The sequence below is a fragment of the Salmo trutta genome, chromosome 30 (assembly GCF_901001165.1).
Source record: "Salmo trutta chromosome 30, fSalTru1.1, whole genome shotgun sequence".
Lineage (NCBI taxonomy): Eukaryota > Metazoa > Chordata > Actinopteri > Salmoniformes > Salmonidae > Salmo > Salmo trutta.
The window spans coordinates 10,385,670-10,404,973 of NC_042986.1; the positions used below are offsets into that span (position 1 = coordinate 10,385,670).

The 19,304-nt window shown below is 40.7% G+C and overlaps 1 protein-coding gene across 1 annotated transcript in view; it reads right to left on the reverse strand.

Moving 5' to 3' along the window:
• Positions 1-289: 289 nt before the first annotated feature.
• Positions 290-19,304, reverse strand: part of LOC115167917 (adenosine deaminase) — a 44,625-nt gene continuing 25,610 nt past the window's right edge. The window contains exons 2-11 of the mRNA XM_029722660.1: positions 18,066-18,127; positions 17,624-17,746; positions 12,058-12,201; positions 11,659-11,774; positions 10,533-10,657; positions 9,145-9,216; positions 2,961-3,062; positions 1,958-2,025; positions 1,655-1,784; positions 290-1,495 (exon numbers count right to left, since the gene is read on the reverse strand). Of these exons, the coding sequence (XP_029578520.1) occupies positions 1,364-1,495; positions 1,655-1,784; positions 1,958-2,025; positions 2,961-3,062; positions 9,145-9,216; positions 10,533-10,657; positions 11,659-11,774; positions 12,058-12,201; positions 17,624-17,746; positions 18,066-18,127 (1,074 nt within the window). The 3' untranslated portion in view covers positions 290-1,363. The remainder of the gene's footprint in view (positions 1,496-1,654; positions 1,785-1,957; positions 2,026-2,960; positions 3,063-9,144; positions 9,217-10,532; positions 10,658-11,658; positions 11,775-12,057; positions 12,202-17,623; positions 17,747-18,065; positions 18,128-19,304) is intronic.

Consider the following 19,304-nt stretch of genomic DNA (forward strand, 5'->3'; position numbering starts at 1 on the left):
GGATTTTTGTAATTATGGAACATTTCTGGGTTGTTTTATATCAGCTCATGAAACATGGGAACAGCACTTTACATGTTGCGTTTATATTTTTTTGTGTATATTTAGGGGGTTCCACTCAATGTTTTTTTTTAAACAATGGCGTTAGCCCCCTCAAAGAAACGCATGACTGGTGGAAGTTTCATATTTGCACTTATAATTATGACCATAAACAGCTTTGTGTGCATTGGAATGGTCACAGGAAGCCAATGTTTACATTTTGGCCAACAGGAAGGAGCACCTGAACTTCCATTTACAGTAAGTCTTTATTCGATAAAGGAGAAGAAGCACATTTTAGTGAAGTGTTACTCATTAGGAAGCTCTCCAAGTGCCTGGGTCCTGCTGATTCTCCATATGTGTGCTTTTCCAGTAAGAGATTCAATACGGAGGTTGCCATGAAATGTGGTTTTACATTTGAACTACATTGTGTATAGTGAGGTGATGTCCATGTTGTAGTTTTATTCTGATACGTTTCAAGAATGAGAAGACCATTTGATGCAAAAGTGTTTCATTGCAGACATTGCTCGTATTTTAACGTCATTGTCCTCCACAGAAGAGATGTTTAATACATTGAATTACCTTCAAATTAGTAAAATGCAAAAATATATAAAATGTGTTATGCTATAAAATCTGAGAAAAAACATCTTACACAAGTTATTCTTAAAACTGTAAGACCACTTTAGTAGATATAGTTGACCACTAGGTAGCGAACTGTAACAATAACTGTTTAGAAACAATTTGGTATAGAGCTGGTAAACCTGATGCATCCCCACATTTTTTAAATGAAGTTGTGGGCAGGGTGATTCGAACGGTCTATAGACCTATCTCACTTGACCTAGGCACAACTGATATATAGTACACAATAGCTTTCCTTTACCACCAGTAGATGAAAAGTACTTACCTTTAAGCATAAATGGATAGTACACATCTATTACATTCAATGAATGATATATACCGGATGCAAAAAGTACTTTGAGAATTGACTGAGGCATATAAAGTGCTTGTTGTTTGATGAGACAAGGTATGTTATAACTGGCTGTTTCACTTTGAGCAAGACCAAACAGATTGTACTTTTTACCATCAGCTGGAAATAAAGCATTTAAGACCATCTTTATATTTCTGCACCAATTCCACAGTAGGCTAAACAACTGCTTTATCAGTGGGATCCACAGTTGCAATTGCAATGAGAGCGTTTAAGCTATGTACAGCAGTACAATAACATATTGCTGGTTCAATGTATGTACACATAGGAGCATAGACATTTCAGAGTGGCCAGTGGGGAAGTAAGGGTTTAAAGTGGTTGGTTCCTGGTTTGTTGTGTTGCCATTTAAGCGGATTTGATCAGCGCTTCATTTAAAAAGACAGTGTTCTCCACCATCCCATAGGCTTCATACAACTTGTTAACAAGATCCTTCTTCTCCCGCTCAGGCAAGAAGCTGGAGTTAGCCGAGTTTATGTTCTGGAAAACAAGGTGAGTGAGAGAGAAACATTCAACCATCCAAAAGGTGAATATACTGCAGTATTTTACATACATGGTATTATCAACAGTGGTAGATAGTATTTCACGGTATTAAACCATAATGCCAAATTGGAATAAGAGTTAAAATATGCTTTGTACCAGTCTCTTGAATTCCTCTTCAGTGAAGCCCATGTAATCCTTGGCAGTGATGTAGTCTAAGTGCAGGGTGGAGTTGAAAATCAAAGGGTCATCTGTGTTCAGGGAGTAGTTGGCCTTATCCTTCCGGAATCTACACACACACACACACACACACACACACACACACACACACAATTCCGAGGCGATGAAGTAAACCTTATCGAAAATGAAACAAGCTGAGCCTGTACTGCGATCTTCATGAATTGGTGAAAACTTGATCCAAAGGAGTATCATTCAAATAATATAGGGAGTGAAAGAGTTTACGTGATGACAGGATGCTCGGTGAAGTCTGGATGACAGGCTCCAGTCAGTTTGCTGGATATGGGACACACCTGAAATCACACAGCATTCCTTCATGTACCTATAGTCTCCAACCTTTTCCAGAAGTGTGCCCTTGCACATTCCCACTCATTGGTTTAAAAAAAAAATGAAAAAATACGATTGGTGTAAGTTTCCCCCATTGTTAAATCCGTGCCAGAAAGTGTAGAAGTGCACACTTCAAAATAAGGAGTGGTGAATCGGGACGTAGTCAAATGTACGGCTAGCGGATGAGACTAGTCTGTGTGATGTTTCTCCGTGACCACCAGAGGTCCCTGTGCACTAGCTGCCATACAGGCCTACATGGTAGGACATACACAGAGTGTACAAAACATTAGGAACATGACTGCTCTTTCCATAACAGACTGAGCAAGTGAATCCAGGTGAAAGCTACGATCCCGTATTGATGTCACTTGTTAATCCACTTCAATCAGTGTAGATGAGACAGTTTAAAGAAGGAATTTTAAGCCTTGAGAAAATTGAGACATGGATTGTGCATGTGTGCCATTCAGAGGGTGAATGGGCAAGACAAAAGATTTAAGTGCCTTTGAACGGGGTATGGTAGTAAGTGTCAGGCGCACCGGTTTGAGTGTCAAGAACTGCAACACTGCTGGGTTTGTCACGCTCAACAGAGTCCCGTGTGTATCAACAATGGTCCACCACCCAAAGGACATCTTGACAACTGTGGGAAGCATCAGAGTCAACATGGGCCAGCATACCTACGTAACACTTTCAACACCTTGTAGAGTCCATGCCCCGATGAATTGAGGCTGTTCTGACGGCAAAAGGGGGTGCAACTCAATATTAGGAAGGTGTTTCTAATGTTTTGTACACAGTGTATTTGGCTTGTTTTATGAGGTATAGTGAGTGATACATCATGTAATATACTGTGTCTACAAAGCTCAATGTAACTTTCATTACAGGTGAAAATTAACGCGCACATTCTTACCTCAAAATGCATGTTCTGCTCCAGGAGCTGTTTGTACAACACTTGATCCTTCAGTGTGTTGTATCCATGTCCTATTCTCTCTGCTTTCAGGACCTCCACAGCCTGAAAAGGACATCAGATATGGGTCACCAAGTAGTACAAAGGCATGGCAGAATAATCATGTTAAATATGTTTTGGGCTGGGGAGGGGTATTTTTCTCCCCGCTCTGCTCTCAAGTATATTTTTCTCCGCCCATACCGGAGTAATAAAGACCTAGTGCCCAAATTGTGATTATTCTTTTTTTTTTCTATAATTCTTTTTCTATATTTATTTTTTCATTGTGATTTATCAATGGGTTCTGCAGAACCCTCAGCACCCCTACTTCCCGCAGCTATGCACAAAGGTTAAGGTAAAAATATTTTCATTTACACGTTAACAGAACTACTGGCTATTGGTTAAATCCATATGAATTCAATCACTTTTTGACAGCATCCCTTTTGATTTAAACAAAACCGTCCATACATGTTTGCCCATGGAAGAAGTGGTCAGAAAGTTACTTTTTGGACCTGAATTTCAAAACAGAGGTGCTTAAAGTTGACCCATTTTGCATACCCCACCATACTATGAGACATCCATGTCTTCATCACTGGAAAATATAAATGGTTGAGTTTGATACAGTGCCTTCAGAAAGGATTCAAACCCCTTGACTTGCTCCACGTTTTGTTGTGTTACAGCCTAAATTTAAAATTCATTAAATTGTGATTTTGTTTTGTCATTGACCTACACACAAAACCCAATAATGTCAAAGTGAAATTGTTTTACATTTTTTTTACAAATGTATTTAAAATGAAATGTCTTGAGTCAATAAGTATTCAACCCCTTTGTTATGACAAGCCTATAAGTTCAGGAGAAAAAATTTGCATGGACGCACTGTGTGCAATAATACTGTGTCGTGTCTTTGGCTATGCCGGATTAAGTGATATGACATGCTATTCTATAAAATCCTTTCTCTGTAATTAAGCTAATCATGTAAATGTAATTAACTAGAAAGTCAGGGCACCACGAAAGAGTGTTTATAGAGCTGTTATCTTCTGAATAAACTCTTAAAGACCTAGTAATATTTTACATCAATAGCAGTCAATATTAAATCGCCACCTTATTTCAGTCTCATCTGAAAGTTGTAAAGTCTTGGTTATCTTCACGAAACCTGGCTAACAAGTTGAATCAGCAATACAAACTTTGGATGAATTATTTATTTACGAAATAAATCACACAGAATTACATATACACAGAATGCAAATTATGTCATACAGAAAACGGCCCTGGTGGACGGAGCCAACATGACGGCTGGTTACACAAAGGAAAGGGGGTTGGGTTTGAGTGAAAGAGCGGGAAGACTGAGGAACAAAGGGAGAAGCTATGCTATCGTAAATACAGTATCTTATGCATTCTAAATTACCGCCCATTTGGAAAAGGAAAATGCAATAAATATTTACTCTGAGCTGCACTTTGGTAGGTTGGTCGTAGATGCTGGCCGTGTTGCCCAACAGAGATCTTCCTGTCCTCGGAAGAATGTCTCTGGTGGTAAATTGGATACGTTGTAGTATCGTCGTTGTGTGTTAGACTGGGTCCATCGTCCGTCCTTTCCTAGCCCACGTTTACAGCGGCCGCTGCTAACTCAACGGCTAGGAGGTATCACTTCTGTAGTGAATAAGAGTTCAAAGTTCATACCATTCACAACCAAAGCTCACGCTGAGATTGGCTTAGTTCTGTAGTTGACATGTTAGTCCTTTTAATGTGGAACCGTCATCCTCACGTCCTCGGAACAGCTTATTATCTGAATCCTTCTGACATCGGACCGTCGCCCTAATGTACCCGGAACAGCTTATTATCTGAATCCTTTTAACGTGAGGCTGCAGGCCTCGCGTACTCAGAACAGAAAGTTATATTTTCTAAAAGGGCTATATATAGGAGGGGAGAGAAGGGCGTGTTTCATTGGTTATAACCAATGTCTCTTCACATGGGCGGGCCCATGTGAGCAGAGCTCTAACCTTATGAAAACCCAATTCTCTCATTTGGAAGCTAAAATTCCATTTAATCTTTTCAAATTGTTTCATATTTAAACATTTAAATTGCACAACAATTCCATGTGAATCTGATAACTATAATGTGTAGACTTTCCACGATACAGTTTGTCATCCTATCATTAATAAGAATGTCTCAGATGACAACCGAACTGACATATTCATTAAGTACCAACGCATATTTTCAACTGGTTGGATTACCGAAATATGGTTCCTTTCCCCCCAACATTTGATGTTCTCCGACTCTCTATGTTTAACAAAGGCTTTTCAAGAGTCCTTCAGAAAGGTATTTATGGAGGGTCATAAACCTTACCCACAGGCCAACATCATGACAAGTGTTTAACATGATTTTTGAATGACTAACTAATCTCTGTACCCCACACACAATTATCTGTAAGGTCCCTCAGATGAGAATTGCATTTAAAACAGATTCAACTACAAAGACCAGGGAGGATTTCCAATGCCTTACAAAGAAGGACACCTATTGGTAGATGGGTAAAAAATAAGCAGACATTGAATATACCTTTGAGCATGGTGAAGTTATTAATTCAAGGCTGTTGAGTCCACGGTTTCATTATGGCAATAATTAAATCAATATTGAATAAAGATGATTGTTTGAAGAAATGACAAAGTCTCTCTCACTTGATTAGAATATTCCACAATATTTGGCAACCCAGATGGGACATCAAACTCCATCTGCGGACTGCTCCTGAGGACCTGGTTTTAACCGTGCAAGGGTCTGCCTAGGATCTGAAGGAGGGTGTCAGGCAGGTGGTTACGGTGTTCCGAACAGAGACAGATAAATAGGGTGAGACTGACATTTCTTGGAAACAAATTTTATTTTTTAGAAAATGGAGTTCTGACGTTAACATCCAAACCTGTGTGTATCGGATGATGACTAGGATCAGTATGAACTAGTTTTGACCAATTAACGTTGGCATCCAAACCGGTGGGAACTGGTTATGATCAAAAGAAAGTGAGCATCCAAATCTGTGTGTACCAGATGTACAGTTGTGGCCAAAGGTTTTGAGAATGACACAAATATTAATTTCCACAAAATTTGCCACTTCAGTGTCTTTAGATATTTTTGTCAGATGTTACTATGGAATACTGAAATATAATTACAAGCATTTCATAAGTGTCAAAGGCTTTTATTGACAATTACATGAAGTTGATGCAAAGAGTCAATATTTGCAGTGTTGACCCTTCTTTTTCAAGACCTCTGCAATCCGCCCTGGCATGCTGTCAATTAACTTCTGGGCCACATCCTGAATGATGGCAGCCCATTCTTGCATAATCAATGCTTGGAGTTTGACAGAATTTGTGGGTTTTTGTTTGTCCACCCGCCTCTTGAGGATTGACCATAAATTCTCAATGGGATTATGGTCTGGGGAGTTTCCTGGCCATGGACCCAAAATATCGATGTTTTGTTCCCTGAGCCACTTAGTTATCACTTTTGCCTTATGGCAAGGTGCTCCATCATGCTGGAAAAGGCATTGTTCGTCACCAAACTGTTCCTGGATGGTTGGGAGTTGCTCTCGGAGGATGTGTTGGTACCATTCTTTATTCATGGCTGTGTTCTTAGGCAAAATTGTGAGTGAGCCCACTCCCTTGGCTGAGAAGCAACCCCACACATGAATGGTCTCAGGATGCTTTACTGTTGGCATGACACAGGACTGATGGTAGCACTCACCTCGTCTTCTCCGGACAAGCTTTTTTTCCCGGATGCCCCAAACAATCGGAAAGGGGATTGAGAGAAAATGACTTTACTCCAGTTCTCAGCAGTCCAATCCCTGTACATTTTGCAGAATATCAGTCTGTCCCTGATGTTTTTCCTGGAGAGAGGTGGCTTCTTTGCTGCCTTCTTGACACCAGGCCATCCTCCAAAAGTCTTCGCCTCACTGTGCGTGCAGATGCACTCACACATGCCTGCTGCCATTCCAGAGCAAGCTCTGTACTGGTGGTGCCCCGATCCCGCAGCTGAATCAACTTTAGGAGACGGACCTGGCGCTTGCTGGACTTTCTTGGGTACCCTGAAGCCTTCTTCACAACAATTGAACCGCTCTCCTTGAAGTTCTTGATGATCCTATAAAATTGTTGATTTAGGTGCAATCTTACTGGCAGCAATATCCTTGCCTGTGAAGCCCTTTTTGTACAAAGCAATGATGACGGCATGTGTTTCCTTGTAGTTAACCATGGTTGACAGAGGAAGAACAATGATTCCAAGCACCACCCTCCTTTTGAAGCTTCCAGTCTGTTATTCGAACTCAATCAGCATGACAGAGTGATCTCCAGCCTTGTCCTCGTCAACACTCACACCTGTGTTAACGAGAGAATCACTGACATGATGTCAGCTGGTCCCTTTGTGGGAAGGCTAAAATGCAGTGGAAATGTTTTTTGGGGGATTCATTTCATTTGCATGGCAAAGAGGGACTTTGCAATTCTTAATGCTTCTTCCTTCGACGATAAACGCGACTCCGACATAACCCCTGGTGAGACAAAACCGCGACTCGTCAGTGAAGAGCACTTTTTGCCAGTCCTGTCTGGTCCAGCAACGGTGGGTTTGTGCCCATAGGCGACGTTGTTGCCGGTGATGTCTGGTGAGGACCTGCCTTACAACAGGCCTACACGCCCTCAGTCCAGTTTCTCTCAGCCTATTGCGGACAGTCTGAGCACTGATGGAGGGATTGTGCATTCCTAGTGTAACTCGGGCAGTTGTTGTTGCCATCCTGTACCTGTTACACAGGTGTGATGTTCGGATGTACCGATCCTGTGCAGGTGTTATTACACGTGGTCTGCCACTGCGAGGACGATCAGCTGTCCGTCCTGTCTCCCTGTAGCACTGTCTTTGGCGTCTCACAGTACGGACATTGCAATTTATTGCCCTGGCCACATCTGCAGTCCTCATGCCTCCTTGCAGCATGCCTAAGGCACGTTCACGCAGATGAGCAGGGACCCTGGGCATCTTTCTTTTGGTGTTTTTCCAGAGCCTCTTTAGTGTCCTAAGTTTTCATAACTGTGACCTTAATTGCCTACCGTCTGTAAGCTGTTAGTGTCTTAACGACCGTTCCACAGGTGCATGTTCATTAATTGTTTACTGAGCAGCTCATGTTATAGACAGAAGCATGCTACAGGGCTACAGGGCAGACCAATCCGAACTTCGACAAGTCCAGCACATCCATTATTTCGAACAATCATGGCTAGACGGAAGGTTCCTGTATTTTTCCGTGGCTAAACCAACTAGGCTCATAATTTTACAATTGTATTTGTATTTACAGATTGCATACAAGTTTGTTATTAAGGCACATGAAAGTTAACATGTCCCACAAGGCATTTCTGCCCCCAAAAAACTAATTTTGATCAAATAAATAAACTTCAAATGTCTCTCCTGTGCAGTAGTGACGTGCAACATAAGCCTAGCTTATTGAAACGGGTCACATTTTTATAAAAATAAATAAATAATACTTGTAAAAAAGTTACCACCCTGTTTCTAAGCTTTTAAATACCCATAGACTTCCAATCATTGCGCTAATGTTAGTTAGCATTGCCTTGCAAAACTACCTCCAACTTCCTTCATTCTGGACACAGAGACATAAAAATGGTATCCACAAAATCATCTGACTCTGGGGAAGTAGAAAAAGGGCCTCATTGACAAAATTCCAAAGTAACCCTTTAAGAAAAAAAAGTAACTTTCTGAGCACGTCTACAATGGGCAAATATGTATGGAAGGCTTCGTTCAAATCAAAAGGGGTGCTGTCAAAAAGCGATTGAATTCAAATGAGTTCACCCTATGCCTGGTAATATGCTGCCTTTGGTTGCAACATTTTAAAGAGATGGCTTCCATAGAAAGGAAGTCATAGGCTAGCGAATAATTTCCGGGAGACATGAAATTGGATAGTTTGCTGTGTGTACTGAGTTGTTTCTATCTGAAATACATATTTAAGTTGTTATAAAAGGGGAGGGTATACGTTTTCACAATGCAATCACTTATAACATAATAACGCTGCTGTGTGTTGAGTAGTAGAGGAATTCTTCGGTCAAGCTGAACTGCCATTAGACATATCATTTACAATCGACATATTTAGTGTTCCCCAAAGACTATAGAGGAAAGGAAAGCTCACCTCTTTCACCACAGAGGCAGGGCCCACCTCTCCTGCATGGACTGTTCTGTGGATCCCACATCTCGCTGCTTCCTGTCAACAAGGTCAATCATGAAAAGCATCAACACCAAGTTAACCAGAGAACTATTTGGGTTTTACATTAGCAATGCAGTTCGTTCCGACAAATACTTTTCATTGTCTTGAAACTATGTAATTATACATGGAAGACCTACAGTTACAACATTATTCTTAGACCTCAGAGATTCCAAGAGCTTGTGCTGCTGTCACGAGTAGGGAGTTATTTTTTTGCCAATGGCTAGACTGAAAAGGACTACATCTCACCAACAACATTTGAGAAATGGATGATTTTGACAAAACCCAGCATCGCTTCTAAAAAAAATAAATAATAATAAATAAATATCTATCTAGAGCTTGTTCAGTTATGTTAACAGTCTGTATTAGTGCAGTGCTCTCTTTTAATACTCTCTTAAGGCCAGTTGCCCAGATTGAGCCTAGTCCTGGTCTAAAAGGCATGCTTATATTCAATGGAGATTTTCCATTGAAAGTGCCATTTAATCAAGGACTAGGCTTAATCTGGCTCAGATACCAGCCCCTAGTATTTTGCCCTGGCATATCCAAATGTATCACTCCAGCCTCACCACAGTGTTCCTAGATATTGTCCTGAGGGAATGATTTAACGGTCTTGTATTTATATTCACCACAAACCACCATAAACATGGAAAATAGATCCATGTAAGCAGTACGAACTAAATGCTTGTTGAAATGACGTATGCCAACTTTTGGTCAGCTTGTTATTACTACATTTATTACCAATTTATAGTATTTCTAAAGTTGGTCTACTTAACCACAGCACGAATAGTTTTATTGCTGAAGTCTTTTATTATTCTTAAGAAAGTTCTTTGGTTCAAGAAATGGCTCACAAGAAGGATCTCTCCATCAAATGTGTTTCTAAAGTGACCTTCAAGTCTCCATGGGTTCTACTACAGAGTAAATCCATTCATTATTTAATGATAAATAATTGGCCCGATAGAAAATAAATCAACCAATTGCTGGACTTAAAACGTTTGCGGTTCTGCAACGGGCCAACAGTGTCAAATGTGAAGAATGTTTAGTGTTTTCAGCACACCTTTGCTCTATGCTCCCACTCCTTTAAGTTTTGAGCAAGTTGGAGTTTGATCTCTCACCTATAAGCCCTAAAACTTAGCATGGTATGCTGCATGATAGTAGGACAGTGGTTAGCCTCATATCCTGCATACTATGTGCTAAAGACAACTCTAGTCCTTAAGCATTGCCGTTAACCATGCATGCTTACATGACAATGATGAAACAGTTGACTAGAGCACATACAGTATGAATTGGATGTGAGGGGTTCAACGTTAGGCAGTTACCTCATAGGCCATCCTGTGTCCTGGGAAGGCCTCACAGTTGAGTGACTCGTCTCCTGCCAGATCAATAGCCACCACTCCGCTCTTCTTATACTTCTTACACAACTCCACCACGTCCATGGACCAGCCTGTGCAACGCAACACACGTTTATTAGCAGTAGCAACCCAGTAAGGTCAAACAGATTTCATTTTAAAAAAAAATGCACAATGTTTGATTTGTGGGGATGTCTCTGAAATGTTTTCATGCTAGATTTATGACCTAATGGTTATCTAAATGGTCTGCTGCAGTCCATGAATGAGAGACATTTGTGTATCATGCCAAGCATCTCAGTAAAAGCAATAGTTGAAAAGGTCAAGTTTTCCAGTTAAAAACTTAAAAGCGGAATCAAAATCCCAAGACGGACTACAGAGCACCGTTCACTGGAATGTCTGCTTAAAACAGCCACTGACATTTTGTTACATGTAATTACAGAAACAGATACTACACTCTGGTAAGTCAGAAACTTACATCAATCCAAATCGCAGCGTTTCCCAAACTCGGTCCTCTGGACCCCAAGTGGTGCACGTTTTGGTTTTGGCCCTGACACTACACAGCCAATTCAAATAATAAACTAAAATCAGCAAGCTTTGATCTTTTGAGTCAGCTGTGTCGTGTCAGGGCCAAAACGGGCACCCCTTGGGGTCCCGAGGACCGAGTTTGGGAAACCCTGAAAGGGGATCTCTTGTATGAGAGATAATGCCAGCTCTATTCTTTACTGTAACATAGGAGATGAGACTTGCAATTGTTCATTCAGTGACACAATACACAAACAAGAGCCCCTTTTAACTGTCTGTGTTGGGTCAGCAAATGGTAATATTAGCTAAGGAGAAAAATCAGTAATGTGCACAGTATCACACCATCGTCAAGTATAGAGCAACACAATTGAGTGGGGATGGAGTGAAACGAGACACGGTCAGAAAATGACCACAACAGGAAGTGTGGGGAGTGTTTTTAAAAATGTGAGATTTTTGGCTTGCAACCTTCTACAGTGTGCTAAGGATCACAGACATAACTACAGACAATAAGGAGGGGGATGAGTTGTGCCAGACAGACAGGACAGGAGCATGAACAGGACAGTGAGGGCATTACTTGGCATGTGGCGCATGCAGCACAGAATGGACCTGGCTTTGATTTTGTACGCCGCCTCTCCCTCGGCCAGTCCCTGGTTCACCAAGTGAACCACCTCATCTGGGCTCAGGTCACCTCTGGGAGAAGAGAGAGTGAAATCAAGACAGAAATGCATTCAAGAATTCTCTCTATGTTTAATGTTATACGTTTTGAGCTCTAAGAACAAGAACAGATACCTACAAATGATATGAACAATACAAAACTATGCCATTGGAGAGCACAAGGAACTCAAAGAAGTACTGTATTGCACATGTCCATATATTAAAAAGTGTGACAATCACTAATGCCGTATGTTTCAAATTCACACTTTTCTGTCAGCTACCTTACCAACTCAGAAAAATATAAATATCATCCACTTACTCTTTTTGGTTCCATGGAATGGGTTCCACGTCAGTGTTAGCCAGCAAGTGTGGGCTGTATCTGACTTCAACGTAGATGACCCCTTCTTTGGCTTTGTCCTCCACAAACTCACGAGCTATCCTCTTGATCGCCTCTCTGTCGCCACTGGAAAGGTAATACAAAATCAGTGGAAGACCAAGAGAAACAACATGAATATTTACTCAGCTATGGCAGGTAATGCAAATTATTAGTCAGCAACAAAGGCCCTACATTTTGGGGGGGGGATTTCCTCAAAATATGCTCATCCAGATACAAATACATTTTTAAAACAACTTGATTTAGGACACACATAAAACAAAGGAAATGTTCTAGGAACAGCCAACTATTCTTTGCGTCTTTTCCCTCTTTGCCTGCATGGTTAGTACAGGGTAGTAGTGTTTCTCTGAATGGCAGAAGGGTGATCTGATCGTACATCCTCAGCACACCACAGCAGGAGGACTATTACTGTCACAGAGTCAGAGCATAGCAAGCCGCTAAACCAACACTCCACGTGACCTCTGAACTGCACTTGAACTTACACTGAGCAATTCACTGCTACTGCCAATAGGACTGACTGTCAGGAGGAGAAAATGACTATCATTATCCCTGTAATTATCATTATCCTTGTAATTATCATTATCCCTGTAATGACGATAAAGGACATAAGATCAGCCTGTGTACAGTATTTGAAGAATGAAATAGGGGATAATAGAATATTATAGTCATTTGTAATAGTAGTTTCATTGGATTTTGAGTGCATATCATTCCGTTATGTTGTGCACATTTCTGTAAACGTCCCTGTGGAGTAATGGGTATGTTGGAGTGGTGGGAAACGCCTGCAAACTCACTCAAACAGCTGTTTCTAGCGCCATTTCCCTTTCTGTTGCTTTTTGACTTCACAACACAGATTCTGTTTCACATCCCATGATTGGTCTGAATGCTTGTTGGTCCCCCACCCCCATGCTTATCCGTCCACATACACACACACACAAAAATCCTGCATGAGCCAAACGCAGCTAGCAAGTTCCCCCATTTTGTTGTTGTCGTGTAGGGGGTCGCAACAACAAGGCTTTCAAGCGAAGGACTTGATAAAGAATGCTTTATTCAGCATAACCGCTAGCTAGCAGCTGCTCTGTCCTGGCTAGAGGCCACGACTACAAACCATTATTGTTTCTTTTCATAGTTGTGGGAGGTTGTTGGTTAGTCTGGCAGAGAATACAAACATCACGTTACCCTTTAAAACACTATATAGTCTGAGCAGTGGGTGAGGTTTGAGTTTAGATTTTTACTAGGATTGTTGCTTTTTTCAAAAGTACCACCTGGGAGCCAAAATGTGAAAAATGTTGGTACTGTAGATTTTGGGTTAAATATAAGGTAGTGTTGTAATGGGAATGGAATACATAACCTTGACTCTGTCTGAGTTCAGTTGGTTGACAAAGAAACACCTGCTGGCATCATGACGTGCTCCTCTGTGCTGCATGATCTGCATTTCAACTAACTGACCCCCTAGTCTGGCCACCAGAGGAAACATTGCATAATACTGTCTCTGTCTGCGTTTCATTCACTCACTAACCAGGAAGAAGACCTATCAAGCGCTGGTCTTAAAGTGAAGGTACCTCAATAGGGCTGCTATTTAACTCACACAATTCACAATCATTACAAATGACAGTCCCAATACAAAGCTCCCCCTCACTTTCATATTTTAGCCGTAATTTAACAAATTAGGTGCTCACGTGTTCTTTAAAAGCTTGTTGAATGCATTGCGTGTCATGCAAATACATTTAAACTCTTGCCTCCTAACACACTGTACAGCAGTTATGATACTTGTTGAAATAAAACAGGGAGGTAACAGTACATCCAGTACAGTACATGTCCCTGACATGGCTCTCTACAGATTTTACTTTCATCTCCATCCAAGAGCCATCTGCATTTATAAAGCTGATTAAAGAGCTTGGTGGAGCACAACCTCCTGTAAACTGAACTTGACACGAACACAAATTAGTCGTGGACCACCTTGATGCCATCTTGTGCTGTAACACTACCAGTATAAAGCAAACTCACCCTAACACTCATTTATCAAGATATTAATCAAACGCTCACTTTTGAGCAGTGGTCTAAAGTACTTCAGTTTTTTGGGGTATCTGTACTTTGCTTTACTATTTATATTTCTGTAAAAGTCCCTGTGGAGTAAATGGGTATGTTGGAGTGGTGGGAAATGTCTGCAAACTCACTCAGACGTTCCTAGCATCGTTTCCCTTTCTGTTGCTTTTTGACTTCACAACAGAGATTCTGTTTCACATCACATGATTAGAAAAAAGACTGCTTCCAGCTTTTACACTGGAAGTGAAAACTGGCCTGGTCTGAATGATTGTTGTTCCCCCACCCCCATGCTTATCCATCCATCTACACACAAAAAAAATCCTGCATGAGCCAAACGCAGCTAGCAAGTTCCCCATTTTGGTGTGTGTGTGTGTGTGTGTGTGTGTGTGTGTGTGTGTGTGTGTGGGGGGGGGGGGGGGGGTCGGACTTGATAAAGAATGCTTTATTCAGCATAACCGCTAGCTAGCAGCTGCTCTGTCCTGGCTAGAGGCTACGACTACAAACCATTGTTGTTTCTTTTCATAGTTGTGGGAGGTTGTTGGTTAGTCTGGCAGAGAATAGAAACTTCACGTGTTAAAATCGAATCACATTTTATTTGTCACATGCGCCGAATACAACAGGTGTAGACCTTACAGTGAAATGCTTACCGTAAATTCCGGACTATAAGCCGCAACTTTTTTCCCAGGCTTTGAACCTCGCGGCTTAAACAATGACGCGGCTAATATATGGATTTTTCCCGCTTTCATTTATTTTTTTCCAAAAAAACACATTCTGTGACGTGCTCAGTTTTTTGGCAGCATGAAGCTTTCATTAGACCAATGAAATTGCCGAACGGGTTAAGGTCAAACAACTATTTTTGTTTACTGTTTAGATTAAATCGAGCGCTCTCAAACTTCCCATCATTCTGATTACGGTAGTCATTTTGTCACCCTCATCATGGCAAAGACACGGAGAAATGCATATGATGCAGCTTTCAAGTTGAAGGCGATTGATCTGGCTGTTGGAAAAGGAAATAGAGCTGCTGCACGGGAGCTTGGTCTTAATGAGTCGATGATAAGACGTTGGAAACAGCAGCGCGAGGAATTGACTCAGTGCAAAAATACAACTAAAGCTTACTGCTAATTTTTTATTTTTTGTTTCAAGCCGTGTTTCGTTAAAGCCTGTGTAAAGTTAATTTGTTTCAATGTACCGATAGGCACCTGCGGCTTATAGACGTGCGGCTTATTTATGTTCAAAATAATATATATTTTTTAAATTCAGTGGGTGCGGCTTATATTCAGGTGCGCTTAATAGTCCGTAAATGACAGGACTTTATAAGCCCTTAACCAACAACACTTTAAGAAGTTAAGATGTTGTTTTTTTTAAATAAGTGTTAAGGAATTTTAAAAAAAGTAACAAATAATTAAACAGCAGTAAAATAACAAGCAAGGCTATATACAGGGGGTACCGGTACAGAGTCAATGTGCAGGGGCACCGGTTCATTGAGGTAATATGTACATGTAGGTCAAGTTAAAGTGACTGTATAGATTATAAACAGAGAGTAGCAGCAGCTTAAAAGAGGGGTCTGGGTAGCTCTTTGATTAGCTCTTCAGGAGTCTTATGGCTTGGGGGTAGAAGCTTTTAAGAACACTTTTGGAACCTCGACTTGGCGCTCTGGTACCGCCTGCCATGCGGTAGCAGAAAGAACAGTCTATGACTAGGGTGGCTGAAGTCTATGACAAGTTTTAGGGCCTTCCTCTGACACCGCCTGATATAGAGGTCCTGGATGGCAGGAAGCTTGGCCCCAGTGATGTACTGGGCCATGCACACTACCCTCTGTAGTGCCATGCGGTCAGAGGCCGAGCAGTTGCCATACCAGGCAGTGATGCAACCAATCAGGATGCTCTCGATGGTGCAGCTGTAGAACCTTTTGAGGATCTGAGGACCCATGCCAAATCTTTTCAGTCTCCTGAGGGGGAATAGGCTTTGTCGTGCCCTCTTCACGACTGTTACCCTTTAAAACACTATATAGTCTGAGTAGTGGGTGAGGTTTGAGTTTAGATTTTTACTAGGATTGTTGCTTTTTTCAAAAGTACCATCTGGGGGCCAAAATGTGAAATATGTTGGTACTGTAGATTTTGGGTTAAATATAAGGTAGTGTTGTAATGGGAATGGAATACATAACCTTGACTCTGTCTGAGTTCAGTTGGTTGACAAAGCAACACCTGCTGGCATCATGACGTGCTCCTCTGTGCTGCATGATCTGCATTTCAACTAACTGACCCCCTAGTCTGGCCACCAGAGGAAACATTGCATAATACTGTCTCTGTCTGCGTTTCATTCACTCACTAACCAGGAAGAAGACCTATCAAGCGCTGGTCTTAAAGTGAAGGTACCTCAATAGGGCTGCTATTTAACTCACACAATTCACAATCATTACAAATGACAGTCCCAATACAAAGCTCCCCTCACTTTCATATTTTAGCCGTAATTTAACAAATTAGGTGCTCACGTGTTCTTTAAAAGCTTGTTGAATGCATTGCGTGTCATGCAAATACATTTAAACTTTTGCCTCCTAACACACTGTACAGCAGTTATGATTCTTGTTGAAATAAAACAGGGAGGTAACAGTACATGTCATCTCCCTGACATGGCTCTCTACAGATTGAACTTTCATCTCCATCTAAGAGCCATCTGCATTAATAAAGCTGATTAAAGAGCTTGGTGGAGCACAACCTCCTGTAAACTGAACTTGACACAAATTGGTACTTTAGCACCTTGACGGCATCTTGTGCTGTAACACGTCAAGTATAAGTAAAAACACTTTAAAGTACTACTTAAGTAGTTTTTTTGGGGGGGTATCTGTACTTTACTATTTTTTTATTACTTTTACTTTACAACATTCCTAAAGAAAACTATTAAAGTACTCGTTACATTTTGAATGCTTAGTAGGACAGGAAAATGGTCCAATTCATGCAATTATCAAGAGAACATTCCTGGTCATCCCTACTGCCTCTATACTGGCGGACTTACTAAACACATAATTTTTTTGTAAATTATGTCTCAATCCTCAGTGAGGATTGGGCCTCTGGCTATCCATACATTTTAAAACAAGAAAATCGTGCCTTCCGATTTGCTAAATATAAGGGATTTCAAATGATTGATACTTAAGTATATTTTAGCAATTACATTTACGTTTGATACTTAAGTATATTTAAAACCAAATACTTTTAGACTTGTACTCAATAAGTATTTTACTGGGTAACATTCACTTTTGCTTGAGTCATTTTCCACTATGGTATCGTTACTTTTTCTCAAGTATGACTAATTGGGTACTTTTTCCACCACTGCTTTTGAGTTTGACATCTTGAGACAAGTTCTCCCGGTGATAATTACAGTATGAAATTAGGGATTAGTGCAGTAGTCAGCATCTCATTATCTCAGCCATCTTTATGTTCAGAGTACTTACGCAATAACGTGCATGTACGCTGCGAACTTGCCGAGGAACTCTGTGAGGGTGGCAGGCTGGTGTATTACACAGATTTGTTTCATGCCCTCCACTGTGCGTGCAGGCAGGGTGATCCCACGTCGCCTGGGACAGACATACAGAAACAGGGGACTTTAAAAGTACAACCAGCAATAGGTAGCTACAGCTGCTCAATGTTAATTTCAATGAATTATATTAGTGACTTAAAGGAAATTGCGAGTTAAAAAATAGCCCCATAAATAGGCCTCCATGTTCCAAACGCAGATACTGAAAGAACAATGTGTAATAAACCATGTCACTTGAGTCTAATAGCCCTTTTACCAAAGGTAATTGACAGTTAATGTTTAAAGAGAACTTGCAAAACCTGTTATAAAGCACACTATTTAAACAAAATACAAAGAAGTCAACAGGTTTATAAACTTACTTGGCAACGTCTAGGATGGTCTCCACTCGGAGAGCGCCATCAAGATGCACATGCAGCTCAATCTGAAGATGAGACAAAATTCAAAATGTAATGTACTTTAACCTAATGACCTATAGAGTAATTTAGCCTGAATTGAAGTACAGACAATCAGGATGGACTCAAACAAATCAATAGACTAAACATTGGCAAATGAGAGCACATGTGTTGTTGTGTGATGTGGTTCAATGCAATGTGTTGGCTGGACCACATCTATAACAAATGCAGTGTGCATGACTGGGCACCGTAGTTGTTGCAGTCGGTGAAAAGGCCAGGGATGCCAGAGAAGGTTCAAAGAAGGGCAACTGAGTGCTCGGCCCTTATTACATCAGAGCTGACAGATGAAAGTGCTAAATCTTGCCCAGCTACTCTGCCCAGCTACTCTACACCAGCTGACTACAGGGCAGATTGACTGTGGTCACCCCAAGCCTCAGTTACAACTAATAAAACATGACCAGAGGATTCGATTGTAAAGGGAAGGTATATAATGTATCGATTTTGTTATCTTTTGACCGTCTGAGGGACATACTGGATGAGATTGAGAATATACAGTGGGGGAAAAAAGTATTTGATCCCCTGCTGGTTTTGTGCGTTTGCCCACTGACAAAGAAAGGATCAGTCTATAATTTTAATGGTAGGTTTATTTGAACAGTGAGAGACAGAATAACAACAAAAATATCCAGAAAAACGCATGTCAAAAATGTTATAAATTGATTTGCATTTTAATGAGGGAAATCATGCCCATCTAGTGTGTATATGATTACTGTAAGAATAGTTTCAACGATGTGACTATTTTTCCTCTCTCCCTCTCCATGTCATTGTGTAACAAGCCGCCATATGTTGTGTCAGTCTGCTAGGGACCTTTTTCTAATGTATTAAGTGTGTATGTTATCCTGTGCTATTATTTAGTTAGCTAGTAAATAAATAATTAAACCAATTTGTGTAGTACTGAATCATTAGTAAGGCTGGAGTTTTTGCAGATCCAAGGAGGTTACGACTGTTCAGAATGACAATAGGTAATGATTAATACGTTGACTGTTTTATGGATGTGATAGGTAAAGGCTTTTCGAGTTTAATTTCGGGAGATGGTAACTCTTTAAACAACCGCTCTCGTGGTTCCCCAAATTCCTAATGAGTTAATTACATGATTAATTTAAAATTGGGTAACAATTAAACATAGTTTGTTATTTATCTAATTAACTG